Below are 23921 nucleotides of genomic sequence, written 5' to 3' on the forward strand. Positions count from 1 at the left end.
AGCACATTTTTCATTAGCCAGATTTAGTATTGTATGCTAACCTTTTCCTACCTTGAAGCTGCAGTGTTGTACTCCTAAGTCTGTACTGTGCCGCTGCCCTCAGTCTTCCTGTTGATAAAATAAGTCCCCCTACTTTGTGTAAGTAATTATTGTGTGTTTGTTAGTTAGCTTTTTCGCAGTTTATTGACATGGAAAGCCAAAAAAGGGCGGACAACTGGAATACTTTATTTAATTAAGCTTCAGCCAGATTTGTTACTGTATGCTGACATTATCTTACCTTATTGTACTCCAAAGTCTCCACTTTACTGCTGCCCTCAGTTTTCTATTGGATAAAATGAGTCCCTTGACCCTCACATATACCAAGTTTGTTAGCGTAAACCTACTGAGAAGAGCAGGCAACAGAAATACTTTGGAAATGACCTTTGACCATCAGCCTTATTTACTGGTGACCTCAGTCTCCGCTTGGATACGACCCCCCTTTCGGGTGGGGAAGTAAATATTGTTGTTGTTCATTTGTTAGCATGTTCAGTTTAGACTGATGAGCTCAATGTAGCGTGTTTTCACTTTTCAGCCCAAACTCTTTACTTGTTAATTAATGTTATATTTGCTTGTAAAGTTAGCTCTACCAGACTCTGCAATGTTATACGGCACTCCATAGTCTCTGCTGCCCTCAGTCTCTAGAATTACCCCCTCTCACCCTACAGGAGTAAATATTGTTGTTTTTTATAAATGTTTGTATTGCAGCACTGTTTTCAATATTTTCACGTGGGAAATTAAAACTAAGAATTACCACTTTGCCCTTAGTCTTCTCTTGGATAAAACGAGTCCGAATAATTACATATTATTGTTTTTGTTTGTTTGCGTGTCCCGTTAGCAGCGTCATCGTAAACTTAACGCAACCTAACGCTGCGTTATTATACTCCACAGTCTCTACTTTGCTACAGCGCGTCTGTTCCTTTGCTGCCCTCAGTCTCCTCTCAGATAAAATGAGTCTTCTTATCCTGGAGAAATATATATTATTGTTATTGTTTTTCCTGGCATGGAGCAGATCACACCGTCATTTCAGCGCACTCTAACACTGACTTGCTCGATAATCTTTACTTTGCTGCAGCGCTCCTGTTTCTTTGCTGCCCTCAGTCTCCTCTCTGATAAAATGAGTGTCCTTACCTTGGAGCAGATCGCAGCGTCATTGTAGCGCACCCTGACTCTGTGTTATTATACTCCACAATCTCTACTCTGCTGAAGCGCTCCCCTTTCTTTGGTGCCCACAGTTCCCTCTCAGATAAAAGGCATCTCCTTATCTTGGAGAAGTACATATTATTCTTACTGTTTGTCCTAGTTTAAAACAGACCGCAGCGTCATTGGAAACTTAGCGCACCCTGACGCTGCATTATTATACTGCACAATCTCTACATTGCTGCAGCGCTCCGGATAAAATTTGTCTTTTTATCCTGGATAAATGTATTGTCCAGGCTTGGAGCAGACCACAGCATCATTGTAGCGCACCCTGATGCTGCGTTGCTCCACAATCTCTACTCTGTTGCAGCGCTCCTGTTTTTTTTTGTCGCCCGCAGTCTCCTCTCGGATAAAAGGCATCTCCTTATCCTGGAAAAGTATATATTATTCTTATCGCTTGTCTCGGCTTGGAGCAGACCGCAGCGTCATTGTAAACGTAACGTATCCTGGCGCTGCGTTATTATACTGCACAATCTCTACATTGCTGCAGCACTCCAGTTTTTTTTTTGTTGCCCTCAGTCTCCCTTCAAATAAAATTAGTCTTTTTATCCTGGAGAAATATGTATTATTGTTATTGTTTATCCCGGCTTGGAGCAGATCACAGCATCATTGTAGCGCACCCTAGCGCAATCTCTACTTTGCTGGAGCGCTTCTTTTTCTTTGTTGCCCTCAGTCTCTTCTCGGATAAAAGGCATCTCCTTATCCTGGAGAAGTATGTATTATTCTTATTGTTTGTCTCGGCTTGGAGCAGACTTGACACATCCTGACGATGCGTTATTATACTGCACAATCTATACTATGCTGCAGCGTGCCATTTTTTTTTGTTGCCCTCAGTCTCCTTTCGAATAAAATGTGTCTTTTTATCCTGGAGAAATATATATTATTGTTATTGTTTATCCCTGCTTGGAGCAGATCACAACGTCATTGTAGCGCACCCTAACACTGCGTTGCTACACAATCTCTACTCTATTGCAGCGCTCCTGTTTTTTTCTCTCGCCCGCAGTCTCCTCTCGGATAAAAGGCATCTTCTCATCCTGGAGAAGTATGTATTATTCTTATTGTTTGTCCTAGCTTGAGACAGACCGCAGCGTCATTGTAAACTAAGCGCACCCTGACGTTGGATTACTATACTGCACAATCTCTACATTGCTGCAGCGCTCCTGTTTTTTTTGTTGCCCTCGGTCTCCTTTCGAATAAAATTTTTACTTTTATTGTTATTGTTTATCCCGGTTTGGAGCAGATTGCGGCGTCATTGTAGCGCTCCTGTGTCTTTGCTGCCCTCAGTCTCCTCTCGGATAAAATTAGTTTCCTTACCGCTGAGAAGTACATATACCGGATAGACTTTGGTTGTTTTCTAAAAAGCTACATTTACTTTTGATAATTCTTGTAAATAAATAATGTACTTTATTTATGTAGCTAACTGAACAGCTAATAGTGACGTTAGGCTAACATGATCTTCTCTTGGTCAAAATAGTGAAGGAAAAAAAAACAATTGATGGACGCCTGGCAGGAAACGTGGTTGTCAATGACATTTCTTGCTTAAAAGAGGAAAAGGTAAGGTCACCCGGGTTAGGGTGCCAAATAGTGTTGCGCCACGGTCCTTTCGACAGCTTTTGCTGCGATGTCCGCCAACAGCTGACTGGCACATTTGACCCACTTGCCGTTGGCACAGAAGGGGTCAAAGCGGCCTTGATTATCTTCTCTTGAGTCGCGCTGACCTACTTGAGGCGAGACTCTTGGCAGTTTATCACTCCCAAACACCCCCACTCGCACAGATACCTCCCAATGGAGGAATTTAGCAGTTGTTGAGCTGCCATTTTGGTTTGTGGTTGTTCTCCTGACAAAGCGACAGGTGCCATTTCCCCAGCACGTCCTGTTTCATTGATGAATATCAAGTATATTACATGCAGTATGTGCAAAGTAGTGTTTGTCCCAGTAAAAATGTAAAATTTGAACCCTACAGAAACCAACTGCTGCAGGAGGTGTCAGTCTGATTCAGGTACTGCTTGTGTGTCTCAGCGCAGGAATATACTGTATACGCAAACTGTTTATCATACACACACTGGCCCCGATCATCACCATTCCCCCGCCTTCTTCCTCTCTTTCTATCTCTATATGGTGGCTGCGCAAACATGTGGAATGATCATTTGGCTGCCGTGGTGTTGTCGTCTTTATTCTGCAGTGTGCAGCATGTCACACGTGATGTTGTCGTTGTCGTCACCTCGTTGCCTGCATCATCGTTTCATCTCTCAAGCATTGATTTTATTATGTCCGTCAATTCCCTTTCACACGCAACTTACTGGATAGACATAGTTATGCATTTGTGTTAAAGTTCATACTGTAGTGCAGCATCTAAGATGCTTAAAGAAGTGCAATATGTAGTCGCAGGTCACAACATTAGGTACACCTGCACCTTCTAATACAGTGGTCCCCAACCACTGGGCCGCACAAGAATTTAATTATTTTTTTTTTTTTAATGAAATCAACATAAAAAACACAATATATACATTCTATATCACTATAGATCAATACAGCCTGCAGGGATACAGTCCGTAAGCACACATGATTGTATTTATTTATGTACAAAAAAAAAAAAAAAAAATTTTTTTTTTTTTTTTTTTTTAAATACACCCCCCTTCACCGGTCCGTGGGACAAATTTTTAAGCGTTGACCGGTCCGCAGCTACAAAAAGGTTGGGGACCACTGTTCTAATACACAGGTGTCAAAATCAAGGCCCGGCGCCCAGATGTGGCTCGCCACTTCATTTTCTTTGACTCTCGAAAGCCGGGAAATAATATGTATCAATAAAGTACTGCAACTTTTTTTACTAAATGTATTCTTTCTTTCTATTTTGGGAGAAAATAAATACATGTACTCCATGTAATCCCAAATTATGCTAATTTAAAAACTGCTAAAACATATTATCAAACAATCAAACCATTTTTTAAATATAAATAAATACTAATAATAATGATTTTGAAGCAAGTTATCTATCAAATTGTGCAATGTAAAAGTAGCAATAGATTTCATGGTAAAATTGTGAAATTTGCTGTGGTTTTTATAGCATTTTTCTCTAAATGAAAAAAACAGTACTTTTTCTTACTGTAATAAACTGTGGTGGCATTTACAGTAATACACCGAAAAATCTACAGCTGTTGATTTGCGGTAAAAAACTAAACAAACAAACTGGCAGCTCAGGTGCCAAAATGTTACTGTAAAATTGCAGTTTTTTAAATTCACAGTAAAAAAACAAATGTAAATTTTACAGTAAATTTCTGGCAACTAAGAAGCCTTTTTTTTACCATAAAAACAGCAGTACTATTTTTCCATTTACAGTAATATACACTAAATTTTGAGGTGAAATGATTGCAATTTACCATATTTTTTTTTACATTTTAGTTTTTTTTAAATCTACTAATAAAATGCATAAAAAAATGTTGTAATAGCGTTCACTGTTAAAAGCGGCCTTCTGGGGCCAAACATAACTGTGTTGTGGCCCTCAGTGAAAACGCCTTTGACAATTCTGTTCTAATAAGAACAAATACATGAGCTGTGTCAAAATAAAATGTTCGGAGATGTATTGTACATTGTTATTAAGTTGTATTTGTATTTAGTTATTTAAAATTATTGTATTATACTAAGAGTGTTCTCCATCCATCCATTTTCTACTGCTTATTCCCTTCGGGTAATTTAAAAAAAACAACTCCACAATTTATTATGTTACTATTATTATGTAGTTATTGTAAAAGCGGATCTTTTAAAATGTGTTAATTGTTGTTATTATTATCACTATTATTATTTCCAGCCGAGAAGAACAAAAAAGGCCATGATAATAATAAAATAAATTAAAGCATTAGATGATAGTTTTTATACTTTATATTAAAACAACATAACATTTATACTGTACTGGTACAGAATACAATTTTTAAATGTGTTATTTATTGTAAATATTATTATTATGATTATTTCTCCCAGCCGACAACAACAACAAAATAGGTCATGATATAATAAATAAAAATACAATTAAATCAAAAGAAAGTGATGGATAATAGTTTTTAAATACTTTATTATATTAAAAAATGATAACAGTTGTATTGTACTAGTAAACCATTTTAAAATTGTGTTCATTCTTATTATTGTTGTTATAATTATCATTATTATTGCACCTAGCTGAAAACAACAGCGGCAATGATAATAATAAACAAAAAATACATTAAAATAAATGAAAGTGATATTTTTTTTTAATATACTTTGTTAGTAAAAATGTATAACATTTGTTATTATATTTGTGTTTAGTCCAGCTGAGAAGAACAACAAAAAAGGCCAGGATAATAATAAATACAAATAATTAAAAGGAATTAAGACAATAGACATTTTAGTATAAAAGAAAACTGATTTATACTTCACTGGTTAACTATTTTTAAAATGTGTTAATTATTATTATTATATTATTATTATTATTATTATTAGCAGACGACAACAAAAAATTATATAATAAAAAAATACCAATATAATTTAAATTAAAGTGACAGATGAAAGTTTTTATTTTATACTTTATTAAAATGGATAACATTTATACCGTACTAGTATACCATTAGAATAACTGCAATATTTATATATTTAATGTATTACAACAATTTTCTTGCAAATCAAAAATTTTCTATTATTATTATTATTATCTCCCTATTTTATTTCCATATTTTCTTATTATTTATAGCTTTTTATTTTTTCTTTGTTCGCGCTGCAGTTGGTTAAAATGTGTGAACAAGCAGAAATAAACAGTAACATCATTTTGGCTCTAAGCTTCATTGTAACCATTTGGCCTCCATGTGGATCCCGAGGAAGCTTTTTATTCCAAATCCAGCACATTAAGTACAGCACATATGGACGCCTCTAATGAGCCCACAGGGGTGCCAGGACCCCACCCAGACCCTCCACTCAGTCTTTGCCCCCTCCTCCCTTGGCTCTACTGTGGAAAGGTCTCAGGTGAATCAGACACTTTGGACCCACTGTGATACCACTGTGATACCATAGTGATACCACTGGTCCGGAACCCATGAGTTACCCTAATTGCCTAATTAGGGTAACTTGTAGACGAGTGTAATAAGCTTTTGGCCTTTTCAATGGCGGACTGTTGCTTGTGGGAGCACTTGCTGTGGTTTGCTACAGTAAACATTGTTTTGCATTTTGAGGTTATATCTATTCAAATATTTGCAGACTACTTCAGAATACATGCTGCACTACTTTCCCCAGCAAAATAATTACATCAAATACTACTTTAAGAGTGCTCACACAACATACAATGGTTCTTGGTATTTAGCATCAATTTTCCCATCTAGGAAATAAAGTCAATGATTAAATGTGTTGTTTTAAATTATATTTTGACACTTGCAATTGTCATGTAAGCATAAAAAGAAGTTAACAAAGGTGATAACATGAACATGTGTACTCAACTTTAACTTTGAGGACTATCTACTTACCATAAAATATGTAGGAAAATAAATACATAACTAAATTTTACATACGGTATATGTTTATATATATATATAAATGTATATGTGTGTATATATACAAATGTATTTATATGTATATATACATAAGTATATATATATATATATATACATATATACAGGTATATATACATATGTACAGTAGATATATTTATATATATATTTATACATACATACACTACCGTTCAAAAGTTTGGGGTCACCCAAACAATTTTGTGGAATAGCCTTCATTTCTAAGAACAAGAATAGACTGTCGAGTTTCAGATGAAAGTTGTCTTTTTCTGGCCATTTTGAGCGTTTAATTGACCCCACAAATGTGATGCTCCAGAAACTCAATCTGCTCAAAGGAAGGTCAGTTTTGTAGCTTCTGTAACGAGCTAAACTGTTTTCAGATGTGTGAACATGATTGCACAAGGGTTTTCTAATTATCAATTAGCCTTCTGAGCCAATGAGCAAACACATTGTACCATTAGAACACTGGAGTGATAGTTGCTGGAAATGGGCCTCTATACACCTATGTAGATATTGCACCAAAAACCAGACATTTGCAGCTAGAATAGTCATTTACCACATTAGCAATGTATAGAGTGTATTTCTTTCAAGTTAAGACTAGTTTAAAGTTATCTTCATTGAAAAGTACAGTGCTTTTCCTTCAAAAATAAGGACATTTCAATGTGACCCCAAACTTTTGAACGGTAGTGTATGTACAGTAGATATATATATATATATATATATATATATATATATATATATATATATATATATATATATATATATATATATATATATATATATATATATATATGAATATATATATATACTGTATGAATATGTATATATATGCAAATAAGACAGTGCTAAATACCGGGGTAGAGCGGAATATTCGTTAGGTCAGGAAAAAAACACTGAGGCTATTTCATCCCTACAAGCCTGTTTCGCAGGTTTCCCTGCTCCTCAGGGGATTTTCTTCTCCCCTGAAGAGCAGCAAAACCTGCGAAAAAGGCTTGTAGGGATGAAATAGCCTCAGTGTTTTTTCCTGACCTAACGAACATATATAAATATAAAAAAATATAAATGTACTCTCACTATCAAACTTCTTTGCTCTTACAACCATTAGCTATGTTGTACTGAGCAGCCTGGACAGTGACTTTGTACCTCTTTCCTTGCGTCCTACGGTTATCGTTCCATCAATGCCCGTGTCCTGAATTAAAAAAATCAAAATCAAAATCCAAAGAATAAAGTAAAACACACTTTTTAGATGCCGACAGAGGAAATAACAGAACGTGTTATTAGTAACGATGTTTACGTCCTTAGCTGTAATACAAGTGTTAGAAGTTGACGGTTATACTGAGCAGCCTGGACAATAGTGTGCAAACCTCCTGTCTTTGCGCTCTATGGTGGTGATGTTTTAAAGCGGGGGTTTGACACACACGAAAAATAAGAAAACACATGAAAGCTCAAGCAAAACGCACTTCATTTTTTTAGATCTTACTAGATTTGAGCTTTTTGGGGTGGGGGGGGTGAATTTTTCTCCAGAAACGTTAGAACTGTAGCTTTATTAGCTTCATCCAGTAGCCATATTGTACTGAGCAGCCACATATTTCCCGCCAGTACCCTCATATGGCGGCGAAAAAGCTAAAGACACCAGCTCACGTGATTTGTGGTGTTCCACTCACTGTCCTGTAGGGTGTTGTCTGTGTGTCTCCATGGCGATCTTCTGAGTGGTCTACACAAAATGTTGGTAGAATACATCCACATCAGTAGCTTTTTTTTTTAATAGCTTTATTTATCAGCCATGTTGTACTGAGCAGCTTGGACAGTCACACATTGGACCTCTCCCCTTTCCTTCTATGGTTGTCATCAGTTTTTCCACATTGTTATTGTCTACAGTTCAGGATTTGGATGTCTACATTTATAGTAAACACAACTTTATGGTGAAATTGTCCACATCACTAGCTTGAATTATTTGCCATATTGTACTGAGCAGCCTGGACAGCTACTTGTGAACTTCTTTCCTTGTGTTCTGTGGCCGTCATCACAGTTCTTCCACATTGTTGCTGTCTAGCGGTGAGATTCTGATGCTAACGTTCTAACTGTACGCCGTTTAATGGTCAAATACATTTACATCAGTAGCTTTTATTAGCTTTAAATATCAGCCATATTGTACTGAGCAGCCGGGACACTGACATGCTGACCGCTTTCTTTGGTTGTCATCGGTTTTTCCGCATTGTTGTCTACGGTTCAGGATTCTGTTGTTTATGTTAACACTAAACATAACTTCATGGGAAAATTGTCCAAATCACAACTTTAATTATTTACCATATTATATTGAGCAGCCTGGACAGTTATGGTGAACCTCTTTTCTTGCGTTCTATGGCCGTCATCGCAGTTCTTAAACATTGTTGGTTGTCCACGGTTCAGTAATCGGATGTATACATAGACACTTTATGGTAAAATATGTTTACATTGGTAGTTTTATTAGCCATGTTGTACTGAGCAGCCTGGACAGTGACCTCTTTCTTCGCGTTCTATGGTCGTCATCACAGCTCTTCCAAATTGTTGTTGTCTCCAGTTCAGGATTCGGATGTTTACATTCACACTTTACATCATTTCATGGTAAAATATATCCACATTGGTAGTTTTTAGCTTTATCAATAAGCCTTATTGTACTGAACAGCCGGGACATGCAGGCCTCTTTTTTTTTGGTTGTGATCAGTTCTTCCACATTGTCGTTGTCTACGGTTCAGGATTTGGATGTTTACATTCACACTATATGTAACTTTATGGGAAAATATGTTAACTTCAGTAGCTTCTATTTGCTTTATCTGTCAGCCATGTTGTACTGGACAGTTATGTGCGAATCTCTTCCCTTGCGTTCTATGGTAATTTTACAGTTTTTCTACATTGTCGTCATCTACAGTTCAGGATTTGAAAGCTTATGTTCACATCAAACGTATTTTCATGGTAAAATTGCTTTAATTATTTGCCATATTGTACTTTCATCCGTTTTTACAGTCAACATGACATTAGAGATGTCCGATAATATCGGTCTGCCGATATTATCGGCCGATAAATGCGTTAAAATGTAATATCGGAAATTATCGGTATCGGTTTTTTTATTATCAGTATCGATTTTATTTTTTATTAAATCCACATAAAAAACACAAGATACACTTACAATTAGTGCACCAACCCAAAAAACCTCCCTCACCCATTTACACTCATTCACACTCATTCACACAAACGGGGCGGTATAGCTCGGTTGGTGGAGCAGCCGTGCCAGCAACTTGAGGGTTGCAGGTTCGATCCCCGCTTCCACCATCCTAGTCACTGCCGTTGTGTCCTTGGGCAAGACACTTTACCCACCTGCTCTCAGTGCCACCCACACTGGTTTAAATGTAACTTAGATATTGGGTTTCTCAATGTAAAGTGCTTTGAGTCACTTGAGAAAAAGCGCTATATAAATGTAATTCACTTCACTTCACTTCACTTCACTTCACAAAAGGGTTGTTTCTTTCTGTTATTAATATTCTGGTTCCTACATTATATATCAATATATATCAATACAGTCTGCAAGGGATACAGTCCGTAAGCACACATGATTGTGCGTGCTGCTGGTCCACTAATAATACTAAGCTTTAACAGTTAATTTTACAAATTTTCATTCATTACTAGTTTCTATGTAACTGTTTTTATATTGTTTTACTTTCTTTTTTATTCAAGAAAATGTTTTTAATTTATTTATCTTATTTTATTTGATTCATTTTTTTAAAAAGTACCTTATCTTCACCATACCTGGTTGTCCAAATTAGGCATAATAATGTGTTAATTCCACGACTGTATATATCGGTTGATATCGGTATCGGTTGATATCGGTATCTGTAATTAAAGAGTTGGACAATATCGGCATATCGGATATCGGCAAAAAGCCATTATCGGACATCCCTACATGACATGTTTTCCACATTGTTGTTGTCTCCGGTTCAGGATTTGGATGTTAACATTCAAAATATATGTAACTTTATGGTAAACTATGTTTTCATCAGAAGCGTCTATTAGCTTTACCCAATAGCCATGTTGCACTGAGCAGCCTGGACAGTGACAATCTATCGTGGTCGTCGCAGTTTTTTTCTCTTTTGCGTCCATCATTAGCTAGCATGTCGGCGGCGTGTGATCAGATTAGCGTTTGCGAATAAAGACGTAACGATGCACGCTCCCAATCAGCTTACAGGAAGTACAGTAACAGATTGGTTAGGGCTGGGGGAGGGGGGGCGATGTTTGACTAGGAATAATTTCCCAACAGGGGGTGCAGAACGCTATAGATGTCCGCCTACTCACGTTATTGGAGCTCTGGGTGGCGAGCGAAAGAGATTTAGAACGTTTTGCTTTGTTGCAAGCTGCCGCCCGCTAGGTAGCGAGAAACGCTGAACAAGTAGGTGGTGTTCATTTAATGGACAGGAGGGTCTTTGTGGGTTTAGATCTGATCTCCTAGTTTAAAAAAAAACACCAAATCTCTATCTTCCTGCTTGTTGCTCTTGCCCCCCACCCCCGCACATGGCCACATATGGTTCATCCCCCTTTCTGGCCTAAATCCCAGCTCCGCCCCCTGCATCTTTGTCCTTTTAGCGGATGGACGGCGCACACAACAGTGCATGTGTCCAGCAGGAGGCTGTCCTAAAAGCCAGCCAGCAAGTCTGGCTTCCCCGCCAGGCAGCCAGCCCAAGTACTCATTGACAGGACTCCAACATCCCCGTCAGAAAAAGCAGGAAGAAGACAAACATGAGGTGGCCTACATGGACTCGTGTCCACTGTGCAAAGCACCAGTCTTAGAAGTATCCAAAAAGAAATATCTGCTCAGTTTTCCAAAAAAGTACAGCTACACGCCGCACAAATGTACTTTTATCCGATAGGAGACTGAGGGCAGTGTGACTTGACAACAGGCCTTGGCAGTCAAGTGGAGACTTTGGAGTATATCATGAGGAAAATCCCCCGAATCCTCTTAGGATTCTGCTACTCCTAGGACTTCTTCTTTTAATTGACTTCATCCAGCGGGAGACGTGTGTCCATTGACAGCTTCCAATAGGGAAACCAAAGAAGGGGGACGCCCGCCAGAGGAGCGTTTGTTTGACCACCGGAGGTGTTTGTTTGTGTCCCGGCCAAGATGGGACAATGCCGAGTAAGGACAAGGGAGCAGGTGTCCATTAGATAGTAAGCCGAGGGAAGTGGGGGGGGAGGAATGAGGGGGTCATGAGAGCTTTCTGGCATCTGTCTCACCTGCTGCGTCCGTCCTCCCCCCGCCCCCGGAATCAACCCCCCAACTCGTCGCCAATACTGAGGAGAAAGACGTTTTTGTGTGTAACAAAAGCCACAATAAAATAGCAACTGTTTGTGGTTTACTATTGGTGAAATTACAGTCAAAATTTATGTTTAATTTAATGTTTTATAACGATTTTCCTCAATTAAAAAAACAATTCGCAAGTTCAAAAAAATTAAATAAAAATGTTTTACTTCAATAAAAAAAAAAAAAACATTCACAAGTTAAAAGAAAACATTTTCTGCAAATAAAACGATCTGCGAGTAAAAAAAAATTAAAAATCGATTTGCTAGAAATAAAGAAACGATGTTCTGCAAGTAAAAAACAACAAAAACAAAATGTATAGTCGTAAAAGTAGTAATTTTCTTTCGAAACTATGGTGGAGCAAAAGTGAAATTTGTCAACAATAAAAAAAATAACGAGTGAAGTACAAATGTGCTAAAAATGTACTTACTGTATTTATCGGACTAGAAGGCGACTTTAAAATCATTTCATTTCCTCAAAACTTGACAGTGCGCCTAATGTACGGAATAATTTTGGTTGTGCTTACCGACCTCAAAGCTATTTTATTTGGTCCATGGTGAAATGATGAGTGTGACCAGTAGACGGCAGTCACACATAAGAGACACGTGTAGACTGCAATATGATGGCAGTCACACACAAGAGATACGTGTAGACGGCAATATGACTCAAGTAAACATCACCAACATTTTATATGTTCCATTGAAAATATAGAACATTACACACGACATTAAACAATCTATCAAAATGTTTTAGTACGACTTTGGTAAGCTATGACGTCACACCGCTTGATGGATTGTACTGTGCTTCAACATACGAGTATTATTATGGTGTGTGTATAAGGTAAGACATTATCTGCCGTTTTGTTTCGCAATATTATGCAAAAGCAACTTTTTTTACCTTCTGGTACCTGCTGATCTGTATTTGGGATCTGCATTAATCCTGAAAATGCGCGCGCGTCCGCCTTTGTAGTCCGTGCCGAAACCGTAGTTGATAGAGTGAAAGAAGAAGCTTATCTTCTTGTTATGAGACTAGACCCGCTCATCGGCAGTGCGCCTTACAATCCGGTGCGCCCTACAGTCCGGAAAATAGGATAAGTACAGTCACAAAATATTTGTACTTCGTGACTGTACAACACTGCTTTTGGGATAGGTAGGGTTGCCAACCATGCCTTGAAAAACAGTACACGTCACTTTGTCCGCTATTACTTTGAAAATTAAAGATAGTCTGTAAGCTTTTCGGCAGCAGTTAGCTAGCTTGGCAGAAGCTAGCTACCCTTAGTTGTCCATCTAGCTTCTGATGTTTGAACTCCAAATGTGGCTTTTTAAGGTTGTGACATTTGGTCTTTAATAAACAAAGAAACTAAGAAATATTTGCTTATAAATTAGTACAAAAATGTGTTTCACATGAATAAAAAAGGCAGAAAATAGGAGTGTGTAGGGTTGCCAACCATCCTTTGAAAAAGGGGTATTAAGTAACAAATATACACGTCCTTTATTAAACCGAATGAATAAATTGTTCCTTACTACCATGAAAATAAATAAAAAATATTCTGTAAACTGCCGTCGAGCTAGCTAGCTATTTAGTTATCCATCAAGAGTCTCCAAATTTGATCTTTTTGGGTTGTGCCAGTATTTCTTATAAAAAATCGAAAGGAGCAACAACAAATAGTTGTATAAAAAAGCAAGTTTCACATGAACACCCTTATTTGTTTTCAAAGTGTAGGCAGCTCTTCGTGTGTAAACCTTTGAGAAAGATTGGTTGAACAACATCAACCAAAACAGATAATGACGATAAACGCGTATTCAATTTGTGCTAGCATGTCTTCTAACGCAGCACAAATGTAATTTAACGACCTAAACTTGTGGTGTTTAGCGTGAATCAATACACAAACTAGCTCCCTGGCTAATGGTTGCTAATGCTAAAGCTATAGTGGAAAGTGCAGTAAAACCTAAGACAGACGAGGCGTTATCAAGGACGTGGACAACTGTCAGGCATGCGGCGAGAGCCATTTGTCACTTCTCCCGGTGGGCTTTTATGACAGAGCGGCGGCGGCTGCACAGCTGAGCACCAGAATATCAATACGGCTGAGAGTCGAGGCCCCCGAGCCCCTGGGACCAACCTTGGAGGACCACCAGGGAGGTTAATGTAAACTGAGACACAAACATTTAATGCGCTCCTGAAGAGTCATTGTGGTGTTTTTGGCTCCTTTAGTGAGTTTGGAGGAGAGAGAATAGAATCGATTGTCATTTGAAACCTGGAAGTTTATCCCGGGAGTCAATGACACGGCGCCTCGCTAATTAAACAGGTGGAGGCTCAGTGGAGGCGGTAATTCTGTGTAGAGATAAGATTTTTATCTCAATGCTGGGGTAGAATTGCTCTTTTTTATTATCTCTAACAACGCTGATGCTAACTCTTTTATTCTTCTCTTTTTAAGGCGCTTTACCACTGCCGGAACTTCACTTTAAGAACCGGCATCTAGTGCTTTCCAATAGTTAAAGTTTGACTTCCTTTTGGTTGTCTTATATTCCCAAACTAGATATTTATACGTGCAAACTAGCAGAGGGTTTTGTATGACTTACCTTCAAACAAGCCAGAGGTTTTCTTTTTGTCACTCACACACACACACACGCCAGATGCAGATTGTAACTTTTTAACTTTGATATTGCCAGAAAAAGAGGGGTCGTCTTACATTCGGGTCAAAGTAAACTCATGATAAGATTAACCAAGACAAATGAAAAACAACGTATTACCCTGAATATAAAAAAGTCTGAAAAAATGTGTTGTTTTATATTCCGGGATCTTGAGATTTACACATGCTAAATCAGCAGATAAGGCGGATCACTCTCTCACACACACTGGTGACCGGAACAGAGGCGCTGTCTTATATTCATGTCAAAATACTTGGTCCAGGTTCAAAGCCTGTCAAGGTTCCTTAACCTCGAGATTAAGTCATAACCAAGTCAATAAAAATCAACATATTGACCCCAACATATTTTCCCCCTAGAAAAGCCTGGGGAAAAATGTGTTGTCTTATATTTGGGGTCTAGAGATTTAAACATGCTAAATCAGCAGATGAGGCCAAACAATTTCCTCCAAGAGCATTTCTTTACTGCCACTCTCGCACACACACTGGTGACCTGAACAGAGGGGTTGTCTTATGTTCAGGTTGAAATTGTTGGTCCAGGTTCAAAACCTGTCAAGGTTCATTAACCTCAAGATTAAGTCATGACAAGATTAACAAAGACGATGAAAAAAAAAAGTGTATTGCCCCGAATATAAGACACTATTTTTTTTCCCCTAAAAAGTTTTAAATAAGTGTTTTAAATTCTGGGTCTAGAGATTTACACATCAGCAGATGAGGCCAAACAATTTCCCCCCAAGAGCATCTTCACAGTCACTCTCTCACACACACTGGTGACCTGAACAGAGGAGTTGTCTTATACTCAGGTCAAAGTACCTGGTCCGGGTCCAAAACCTGTTAAGGTCCATTAAACTTGAGATAAAGTCATGACAAAATTAACCAGGACAATAAAAATCAACATATTGACCTAAATCAAAGACAATATATTTTCCACCGAGAAAAGCCTGGTAAAAAATGTGTTGTCTTATATTCGGGGTCTAGAGATTTACACATGCTAAATCAGCAGTTGAGGCCAAACAATTTCCCCTAAGAGCATTTCTTTACTGTCACTTTCTCACACACACTGGCCCGACACGTCATTCAATGTGGCCCGTGAAAACCGGGGAATAAAGTGGATACTTCATCTTTCTTACCAAATGTTTTCATTTTTTCCATTTTGACAGAAAAACATTTAAACTTTGATATCCATACAAATATTCAATTGTTATTAGTGTGAATCTTTGGGCACCTCGCCATTCGATTCCGATCCTTAGGGTGAGGATTTGATTCATAATCGATACTCGATTCAATACGATTCTCGATTCAAACTGATTTTTGCAATGTATTATTAGGTATAATAATAACAACACCTTAACAAAACAGCTTACAGGTTACAAAAACCTCCTTTTGGTTGCTGACGTATGACACATACGTGCACCAAGTAAGCACAGAGATGGCCTAAAAAAAAAAAAAAATTTTTTAAATTAATTCGTCAAAAAAAATTAAATAAATTCGATTTTGGAAAATTACTAAATAAATCGGGATTCGATTATGATAAAAAAGACATTTTTTAGCACCCCTAATTATTATTTACCGTATGATAGTTTATAAAAAATAACAATAAATATCTGCTTGTCGCCTTGACTTACGATTTCAAAGCAACTTATCCATCAATTTGTACGTACAAAAATCAAATAACCAAATGCATTGGTAATAATATAATGAGGCGATTATACTTTTATATTATTACGTTCACTGTTACAAGCGGCCCGCTGAGGGCAGCCATGACTGCGATGTGGTCCCTGATGAAAACAAGTTCGACACCCCTGGTCTGGAGAGTTATAGATAGATAGATAGTACTTTATTGATTCCTTCAGGAGAGTTCCCTCAGCAAAATTTAAATGATTGCATACCAACAGGTGACTTCTTTCCAGAGCTTTTCTACCTGTCACACGCATGCCACCACCATAACCTGTTTATATTTGTTGGTAGTGTAATTGCTTTCCATGACAACAAGTGCTTGGTTCTTTTTCTTGTGTTAAACTCCACAAAGCATTTGTCCCATTTTTTGTGTCTGGGTTTTTTTCCCCCGTCTTTGTAAGCACTCACGAGTATTCACATCGCTCGGTTGCCATGTTGGCAGAGAAGAGTCTTTTTGTTTGCTCCTGTCAGCCCCATTAGTCTGATGTTGTGTCCACCTTGTACACCGTGGCAGCCCTGCACGTGGCTGGCTAACGCCGAACGCACCCGTTCTTCCCCTCCGCCGGCCCCTCCCTATTCAAGCCGAGAAGTGATGTGAATCTCAAGAGGAGAGGTGGCCTCTTTGATCGAATCCACATTCCATTTGTGACGCCACCCAGAGGCTATTAGCAGGCAGGCAATGCAGCAGGCGGAGAGGGAGAGAGAAAGCCAGGAAAGGGGAGTCTTTTGTAGTAGGCACAGTACAGCTAAAGCAAGCACTGCAGGTGGAAAAAGACACAATTCCGTCATTTTTCCACTGTGGTGACAATGCAGGACAATAGTGAACCCTAGTGGCTAAGAGTAGGACTGACGTGCTGGATCATAGCGCTGCATTGTTACCACATACAGTATGTGAAGGAGTATTATCTATATGATAATTACGCCACATGGTGGCGCAGCCTGTTGTTAAAGCTCTGAAGTTAAATTGACTGGAAATTTCTCACACAGCTCAGTGTTGCTGGACAAAACACCCACTGTAACTTTAAGGTGCTTCGCCAGTAAATTTGATGATCAAAATTTGGCTGTCATCATTTATCTACGACTTTGCAGGGAACTGAAACTAATTTCGCCTAAATTTGTAAAAATACATAAATAAATAAAAACAGTTATAAAACAGCTGCAAAAATGCTATGATTTTTTTCTGTAATTTTCCTTAAGTTTTTAAATCAAAACAACAAATTCAACCTCTACGCTCCATTGACTAGCCATCGTATATTAATAGCAACAAAACTAATGTTTTGGTTAGCTTGTTCAGGCTTTGATCCACTCCCTTCCTTCTTTCAGCACTTCTGTCGTCCTGGTGCGAGGAACTGGGACGCCTCCTCCTCCTCCGTCATCAGAAGAACCGGCAGAACGAGCCACCGGGGAAAGTGCCCATGCAGCCCCCCATGAGCTCTATGAAGCCCGGCCTCTCACATGGGTCAGTTCTAGAGGAATTATCCGTTTTATTGACCGAGAAAAGCATATAGTAATTGTCTGTGATTTTTAATTTTTTTCACAGAGATGGGTCTTTTCCTTATGACTCGGTCCCCTGGCAACAGAACACCAACCAACCTCCGGGCTCGCTCTCCGTGGTGACCACGGTCTGGGGTGTCACCAACACCTCACAGAGTCAGGTATTGGAATTAGTCCCAGCTGAATATTATGTTTTCTCAATGCAGCAGACTGATCTAATCTTTTGAACAGGTTTTGGGGAACCCCATGACCAACAACAACAACCCTATGAACCCAGGAGGTAACCCAATGGGTTCAGGGATGTCAGGTAACAATCCAGGGATGAACCCGTCGCAGTTCCCCGGTCCTCAGCAGCAGTTCCCCAACAAAGGCAACCCAAACCAGGGTTACATGCAACAGGGCATGTACGGGCGCCCTAACTACCCCGGCGGAGGAGGCTTTGGTGGAAAGTGAGTTAGTCTTACACGTAAAAATGTACAGATCAGTTAGCATGATTGAAGATTTGGAGTAATGGATTGTCTTTCTCAAAGTTACCCTGGGGGCCCTAATGCTGGACCTGGAGGCATGGGCATCCCTCCACACTCCCGTCCACCGTCTGACTTCACCCAGCCAGCAGCTGCTGCCGCGGCAGCCGCTGTAGCCGCCGCCGCCGCCACGGCGACCGCCACTGCCACCGCCACGGTTGCCGCTCTGCAGGAAACTCAGAACAAGGACATGAATCAATACGGACCAGTAAGGATAGGCCCGGCGCCAAACAGCTGTTTTTTTTACACCTCCATGGTGCTGATTTGAGACATGTTGTCTTCCAGATGAGTTCCTCTTTCCAGATGGGACCAAACCAAGCATACAATAGCCAGTTCATGAACCAGCCAGGACCCCGTGGACCCCAATCTCTCTCTGGTAACATGGGCTCAGGCATGAATGCATCCAATATGAGTGGACCCCCAATGGGGATGAACCAGCCCAGGGGCCAAAGCATGGGACCCTTCGGGGGCCATGGTCAAAGAATGCCCCAGCAAGGGTATGCTGGACCCCGGCAACAGGGCATGGTTATGCAGGGCATGAAGAGGCCATATCCAGGGGAGGTGAGTGTTCCTGAATGAGTTCTCTTTTCATATCTAGGACTTTTGAGTAACCGTTCAGCATAAAGCGCCCCCTCTCCGGTCTTAGCATTTGTTAAGCAATCAAGTTGAATTTGTTACAGTTAAAGGTTAACTTAATTCAACGCTTTTTGCTACTCCCACAGCCAAACTATGGGGGGCAGCAGTATGGACCAAACAACCAATTCCCCAACCAGCAGGGCCAGTACCCGACACCCAACGCTTCTAGGCCGCTGCCGTCCAGCAACTACCCCGGTCAACGGATGCCAGGACAGCAGCTCCAGTCGCAGTATCCACCACCCAGCGGTCCTATGGGACAGTATTATAAGGTAAAGGGTGACTTACATTAACAAAATGTAAAAAAAAAATTTACAAAATACTGGTGGAGTTTTTAATGATGTTGTTTTTTCGCAGCAAGAGCCACCTTTTAACGGCCAAACCAACAACTTCTCTGGGAGTGGTTACCAGTACAGCCAGGGGAATATGAATGGGGTAGGTTCACAGTGGCATCGCTTACTCTTGCTGTTTAGGTTCTTTTAATAATGAATATTTTCTTTGTGCAGCCACCCAGGCCCATGGGCAACTACCCCCACTCTCCAGTGCCGGGCAACCCCACCCCTCCAATGACCCCAGGAAGTAACATCCCTCCGTACCTATCACCCAATCCGGACGTAAAACCACCATTCCCTCCTGACATCAAGCCAAATATGTCCGCTCTTCCTCCACCACCAGGTCAGGAACCGGTTCATTTCTTGACATTACGATCTCCTTGAAGTTCATGATAGTCTAATCGCTCTTCATGTTCACAGCCAATCACAACGAGGAATTGCGCCTCACCTTCCCAGTGCGTGACGGCGTGGTCTTGGAGCCCTTCAGGCTAGAGCACAATCTGGCTGTCAGCAATCATGTCTTCCACTTACGGCCCTCAGTGCACCAGACTCTTATGTGGAGGTAAGATATGTTATATGTCATGGTAGACCTGGTCGGGCAGGGGTTACATATCTTAGGAACCAGTTGAGATAGAAATGTAATCCCAGTAAGTAATATCCAATGAGGTCTAGCCAGTTAGTGTTTTTGTCAAAACCACAAAAACCAAGATCAAGACTGTGAAGAGTCGAGACCAAGTCAATACCAAGATATAGCAAATGCAGACTGAGTTGAGTAAAAGACCAATGCAGACCAAGACAAAAGGCAATGTGAGACCAAGTTCAGGAGAAAACAAAGACAGATCAAGACCAAGACAAGACCCAGTAAGAAGAAAACAACTTCTAACAGTTTGAGACTAAGTCAAGACCAAGACTGAGGCAATACAAGACTAAATTGAAAACAAGAACAAGACAATGCCAGACAGAGTCCAGAACAATACCAGGGCAGATCGGAAGGAAGACCAGGGTTGTTCTAGTTTAGTCAAAACCAAGACAGAGGCAATGTTAGAAGGAGTCAATAACAAGACCAAGGTAGGTCAATACCAAGACGAGGCAGTTCAAGAACAAGCCTAAAGCAATTTGAGACTGAGTCAAAACAAGTCGAAGACACCCCAAGATATCCAACATAAGACCAAAAATTGAAGCAATGTGAGACCAAAGCCGAGGCCAATCAACGACAAGGCAAGAACAAACTGAAACGGATTAGGTCCAATACCTGCACAATGCAGGACCAAGTCAAAAACAATACTAAAGTAGGTCGGGACAAAGACCAGGTCGGATCTAGATCAGTAGAAATCAAGACCGAGGCAATGTTAAATAGAGTCAAGGACACGACTAAGGTAGCTTAAGACCAAGATGAGACCACGTCAAGAATAGGACAAAGGCCTAGTCAAAAACAAGATTGAGGAACTCAAAGTCCGAGGTTGATACAGACCAAGACCAGAACCAGGTTAAAGCTGCTATCAAAGTATTTGCTGATCAAAGAACTGCCAACAGACTAGACTTCGGACCGAGGCTGATATCAAGCACAACAACACTAGTTTAGGCAGAACCAAATAAGGGACAAGTGGTACTACTTGTGGAAACGATCCTCAAAAAGCAAAGTTCTTTCTCGCTGTCCAGGTCGGACCTCGAGCTGCAGTTCAAGTGTTACCACCACGAGGATCGCCAAATGAACACCAACTGGCCGGCGTCGGTACAAGTGAGCGTCAACGCCACACCTCTCACCATCGAGCGGGGGGACAACAAGACGTCCCACAAGCCCTTGCACCTGAAGCACGTCTGCCAGCCGGGCAGGAACACCATCCAGATCACGGTCACCGCCTGCTGCTGTGTAAGGATCGTGACAATAAAATATTGTGTGTCGAATATGGTTTTTCCTCATCGTGATGCTTCTCCCCCTTGCAGTCCCACTTGTTCGTGCTGCAGCTGGTCCACAGGCCGTCGGTCCGGTCCGTCCTCCAGGGTTTACTGAAGAAGAGGCTCCTACCCGCCGAGCACTGCATCACCAAAGGTATGCAAATAGTACGTACACGCATGCACATAGCATGCTCATGTTGCTAGCTTGTTTGAACTTGTCGTTTCTGTCCACCTCCACAAGTCAAGAGGAACTTCAGCAGCGTAGCAGCATCCTCGGGCAACGCCGCCCTCAACGGCGAGGACGGCGTTGAGCAGACGGCGATCAAGGTGTCCCTCAAGTGTCCCATCACCTTCCGGCGAATACAGCTCCCCGCAAGAGGTCACGACTGCAAGCATGTGCAGGTAAACCCTTTGAAAAACGCCAGAATGCTCTTGTCATATAGAGGATCTTTGACAATCATAAAGATATGGCGTCTGTTGTGTACAATACAGGGAAATTCCTTACAAATTGTGAATACTTTGTCTTCCCGCAGTGTTTCGACTTGGAGTCGTACCTGCAACTGAACTGCGAGCGAGGCACATGGCGATGTCCTGTATGCAAGTATGTTAATGTCCATCTAAAATACTTGAAAGTTGACTGGCAACATGGAGTTTTGACATTAACACTCTTTTTTTAAATCGTATTTTTGCAGTAAAACAGCTTTGTTAGAAGGCCTGGAGGTGGATCAGTACATGTGGGGCATCTTGAACGCCATCCAAAAGTAAGTCAACACTAAACAATTTTTGTGGTGCTTTAGACTTACTATGACTGAAATATTATTATAGCCTTATGTGTATTTGAAGTCATTAATATTATTTTGTGTAACAATTAGAGATGTCCGATAATATCGGTCTGCCGATATTATCGGCCGATAAATGCGTTAAAATGTAATATCGGAAATTATCGATATCGTTTTTTTTATTATTGGTATCGTTTGTTTTGTTTTTTTTGTTTTTTTTTTAATTAAATCCACATAAAAAAACACAAGATACACTTACAATTAGTGCACCAACCCAAAAAACCTCCCTCCCCCATTTACACTCATTCACACAAAAGGGTTGTTTCTTTCTGTTATTGATATTCTGGTTCCTACATTATATATCAATACAGTCTGCAAGGGATACAGTCCGTAAGCACACATGATTGTGCGTGCTGCTGGTCCACTAATAATACTAACCTTTAACAGTTAATTTTACAAATTTTCATTAATTACTAGTTTCTATGTAACTGTTTTTATATTGTTTTACTTTCTTTTTTATTCAAGAAAATGTTTTTAATTTATTTATCTTATTTTATTTGATTCATTTTTTTAAAAAGTACCTTATCTTCACCATACCTGGTTGTCCAAATTAGGCATAATAATGTGTTAATTCCACGACTGTATATATCGGTTGATATCGGTATCGGTTGATATCGGTATCTGTAATTAAAGAGTTGGACATTATCGGCATATCGGATATCGGCAAAAAGCCATTATCGGACATCCCTAGTAACAATGTACTGTATTTTCTAGGGGTGCACAAAAAATAAATTCATAATTTTCAGAAATAGATTAAAAAAAATTAAAAAATCCATTTTTAAAAGTTTTTTTTTTTAACCAGTAACCTGTTTTAAAAAGTTTAATTATATTTATTACACTAAATAAAACATTGCGAGAATTGATTCTGAATTGAGAATTGATTCTGAATCTAAACGTCACCCCAGGAATCGGATCGATTCGCAAGGTGCCCAATGATTCACACCCCTAGTATTTACATAGCATGTAGGCCTGGGCTGATATTCAATAAGTCAATTCACTGAACAATAGATGAAAATGTAGTCGGTAACTTTTCCTGCGTTGGTAATCGTCATATATACAGTACAGGCCAAAAGACTGGACACACCTTCTCATTCAATGTGTGTTCTTTATTTTCATGACTATTTACATTGCAGATTTTCACTGAAGGCATCAAAACTATGAATGAACACATGTGGCGTTATGTACTTAACAAAAAAAGGTGAAATAACTGAAAACATGTTTTATATTCTACTTTCTTTAAAATAGCCACCCTTTGCTCTGATTACTGCTTCGCACACTCTTGGCATTCTCTCGATGAGCTTCAAGAGGTGAAATGGTTTTCACTTGACAGATTTCATAGTTTTGATGCAATACAATCTACAAGGTAAATAGTCATGAAAATAAAGAAAACGCATTGAAATGAGAAGGTGTGTCCAAACTTTTGGCCTGTACTGTATATGCTTTTGGTTGTGTATATTTCAAGGTCCCCCACCCTCTCCTTAACAGAGGCGGAAACTACTTGTATTGCTTTTGGTTATGATTTTTATTAAAGTACAACATTTTACAAAAAGAATATATTTTATTTGTATTACTTGTTTGTTTTATATTTTTTTAAACATGGCTATTTAAAAGTTTACATTCTAATTACAATACACCAGAAATACAAGTTTATTGCATTTGAAATGGTATACGTTTATTAACATTAAATATTACCCGTGCTTATTTTGATCTAAAAAAAATAATATCAATAATATTGTTTATCGGCAATAATTTGTAGGTTAATATATTGTCGAGCAAAATGTGTTATCGCCCCAGGCCT

The 23921-nt window shown here is 39.5% G+C and overlaps 1 protein-coding gene across 1 annotated transcript in view; it reads left to right on the forward strand.

Moving 5' to 3' along the window:
• LOC133655390 (zinc finger MIZ domain-containing protein 1-like) overlaps positions 1 to 23921 on the forward strand; it is a 260084-nt gene that overhangs the window by 226543 nt on the left and 9620 nt on the right. Inside the window, exons 6-19 of the mRNA XM_062055505.1 lie at positions 17729 to 17864; positions 17946 to 18060; positions 18131 to 18348; positions 18430 to 18631; positions 18709 to 18984; positions 19146 to 19328; positions 19414 to 19491; positions 19563 to 19731; positions 19809 to 19950; positions 21048 to 21258; positions 21333 to 21438; positions 21526 to 21686; positions 21818 to 21885; positions 21977 to 22045. Coding sequence (XP_061911489.1) covers positions 17729 to 17864; positions 17946 to 18060; positions 18131 to 18348; positions 18430 to 18631; positions 18709 to 18984; positions 19146 to 19328; positions 19414 to 19491; positions 19563 to 19731; positions 19809 to 19950; positions 21048 to 21258; positions 21333 to 21438; positions 21526 to 21686; positions 21818 to 21885; positions 21977 to 22045 — 2134 coding nt within the window. The remainder of the gene's footprint in view (positions 1 to 17728; positions 17865 to 17945; positions 18061 to 18130; positions 18349 to 18429; positions 18632 to 18708; positions 18985 to 19145; positions 19329 to 19413; positions 19492 to 19562; positions 19732 to 19808; positions 19951 to 21047; positions 21259 to 21332; positions 21439 to 21525; positions 21687 to 21817; positions 21886 to 21976; positions 22046 to 23921) is intronic.

Source organism: Entelurus aequoreus, linkage group LG08 (assembly GCF_033978785.1).
Source record: "Entelurus aequoreus isolate RoL-2023_Sb linkage group LG08, RoL_Eaeq_v1.1, whole genome shotgun sequence".
Lineage (NCBI taxonomy): Eukaryota > Metazoa > Chordata > Actinopteri > Syngnathiformes > Syngnathidae > Entelurus > Entelurus aequoreus.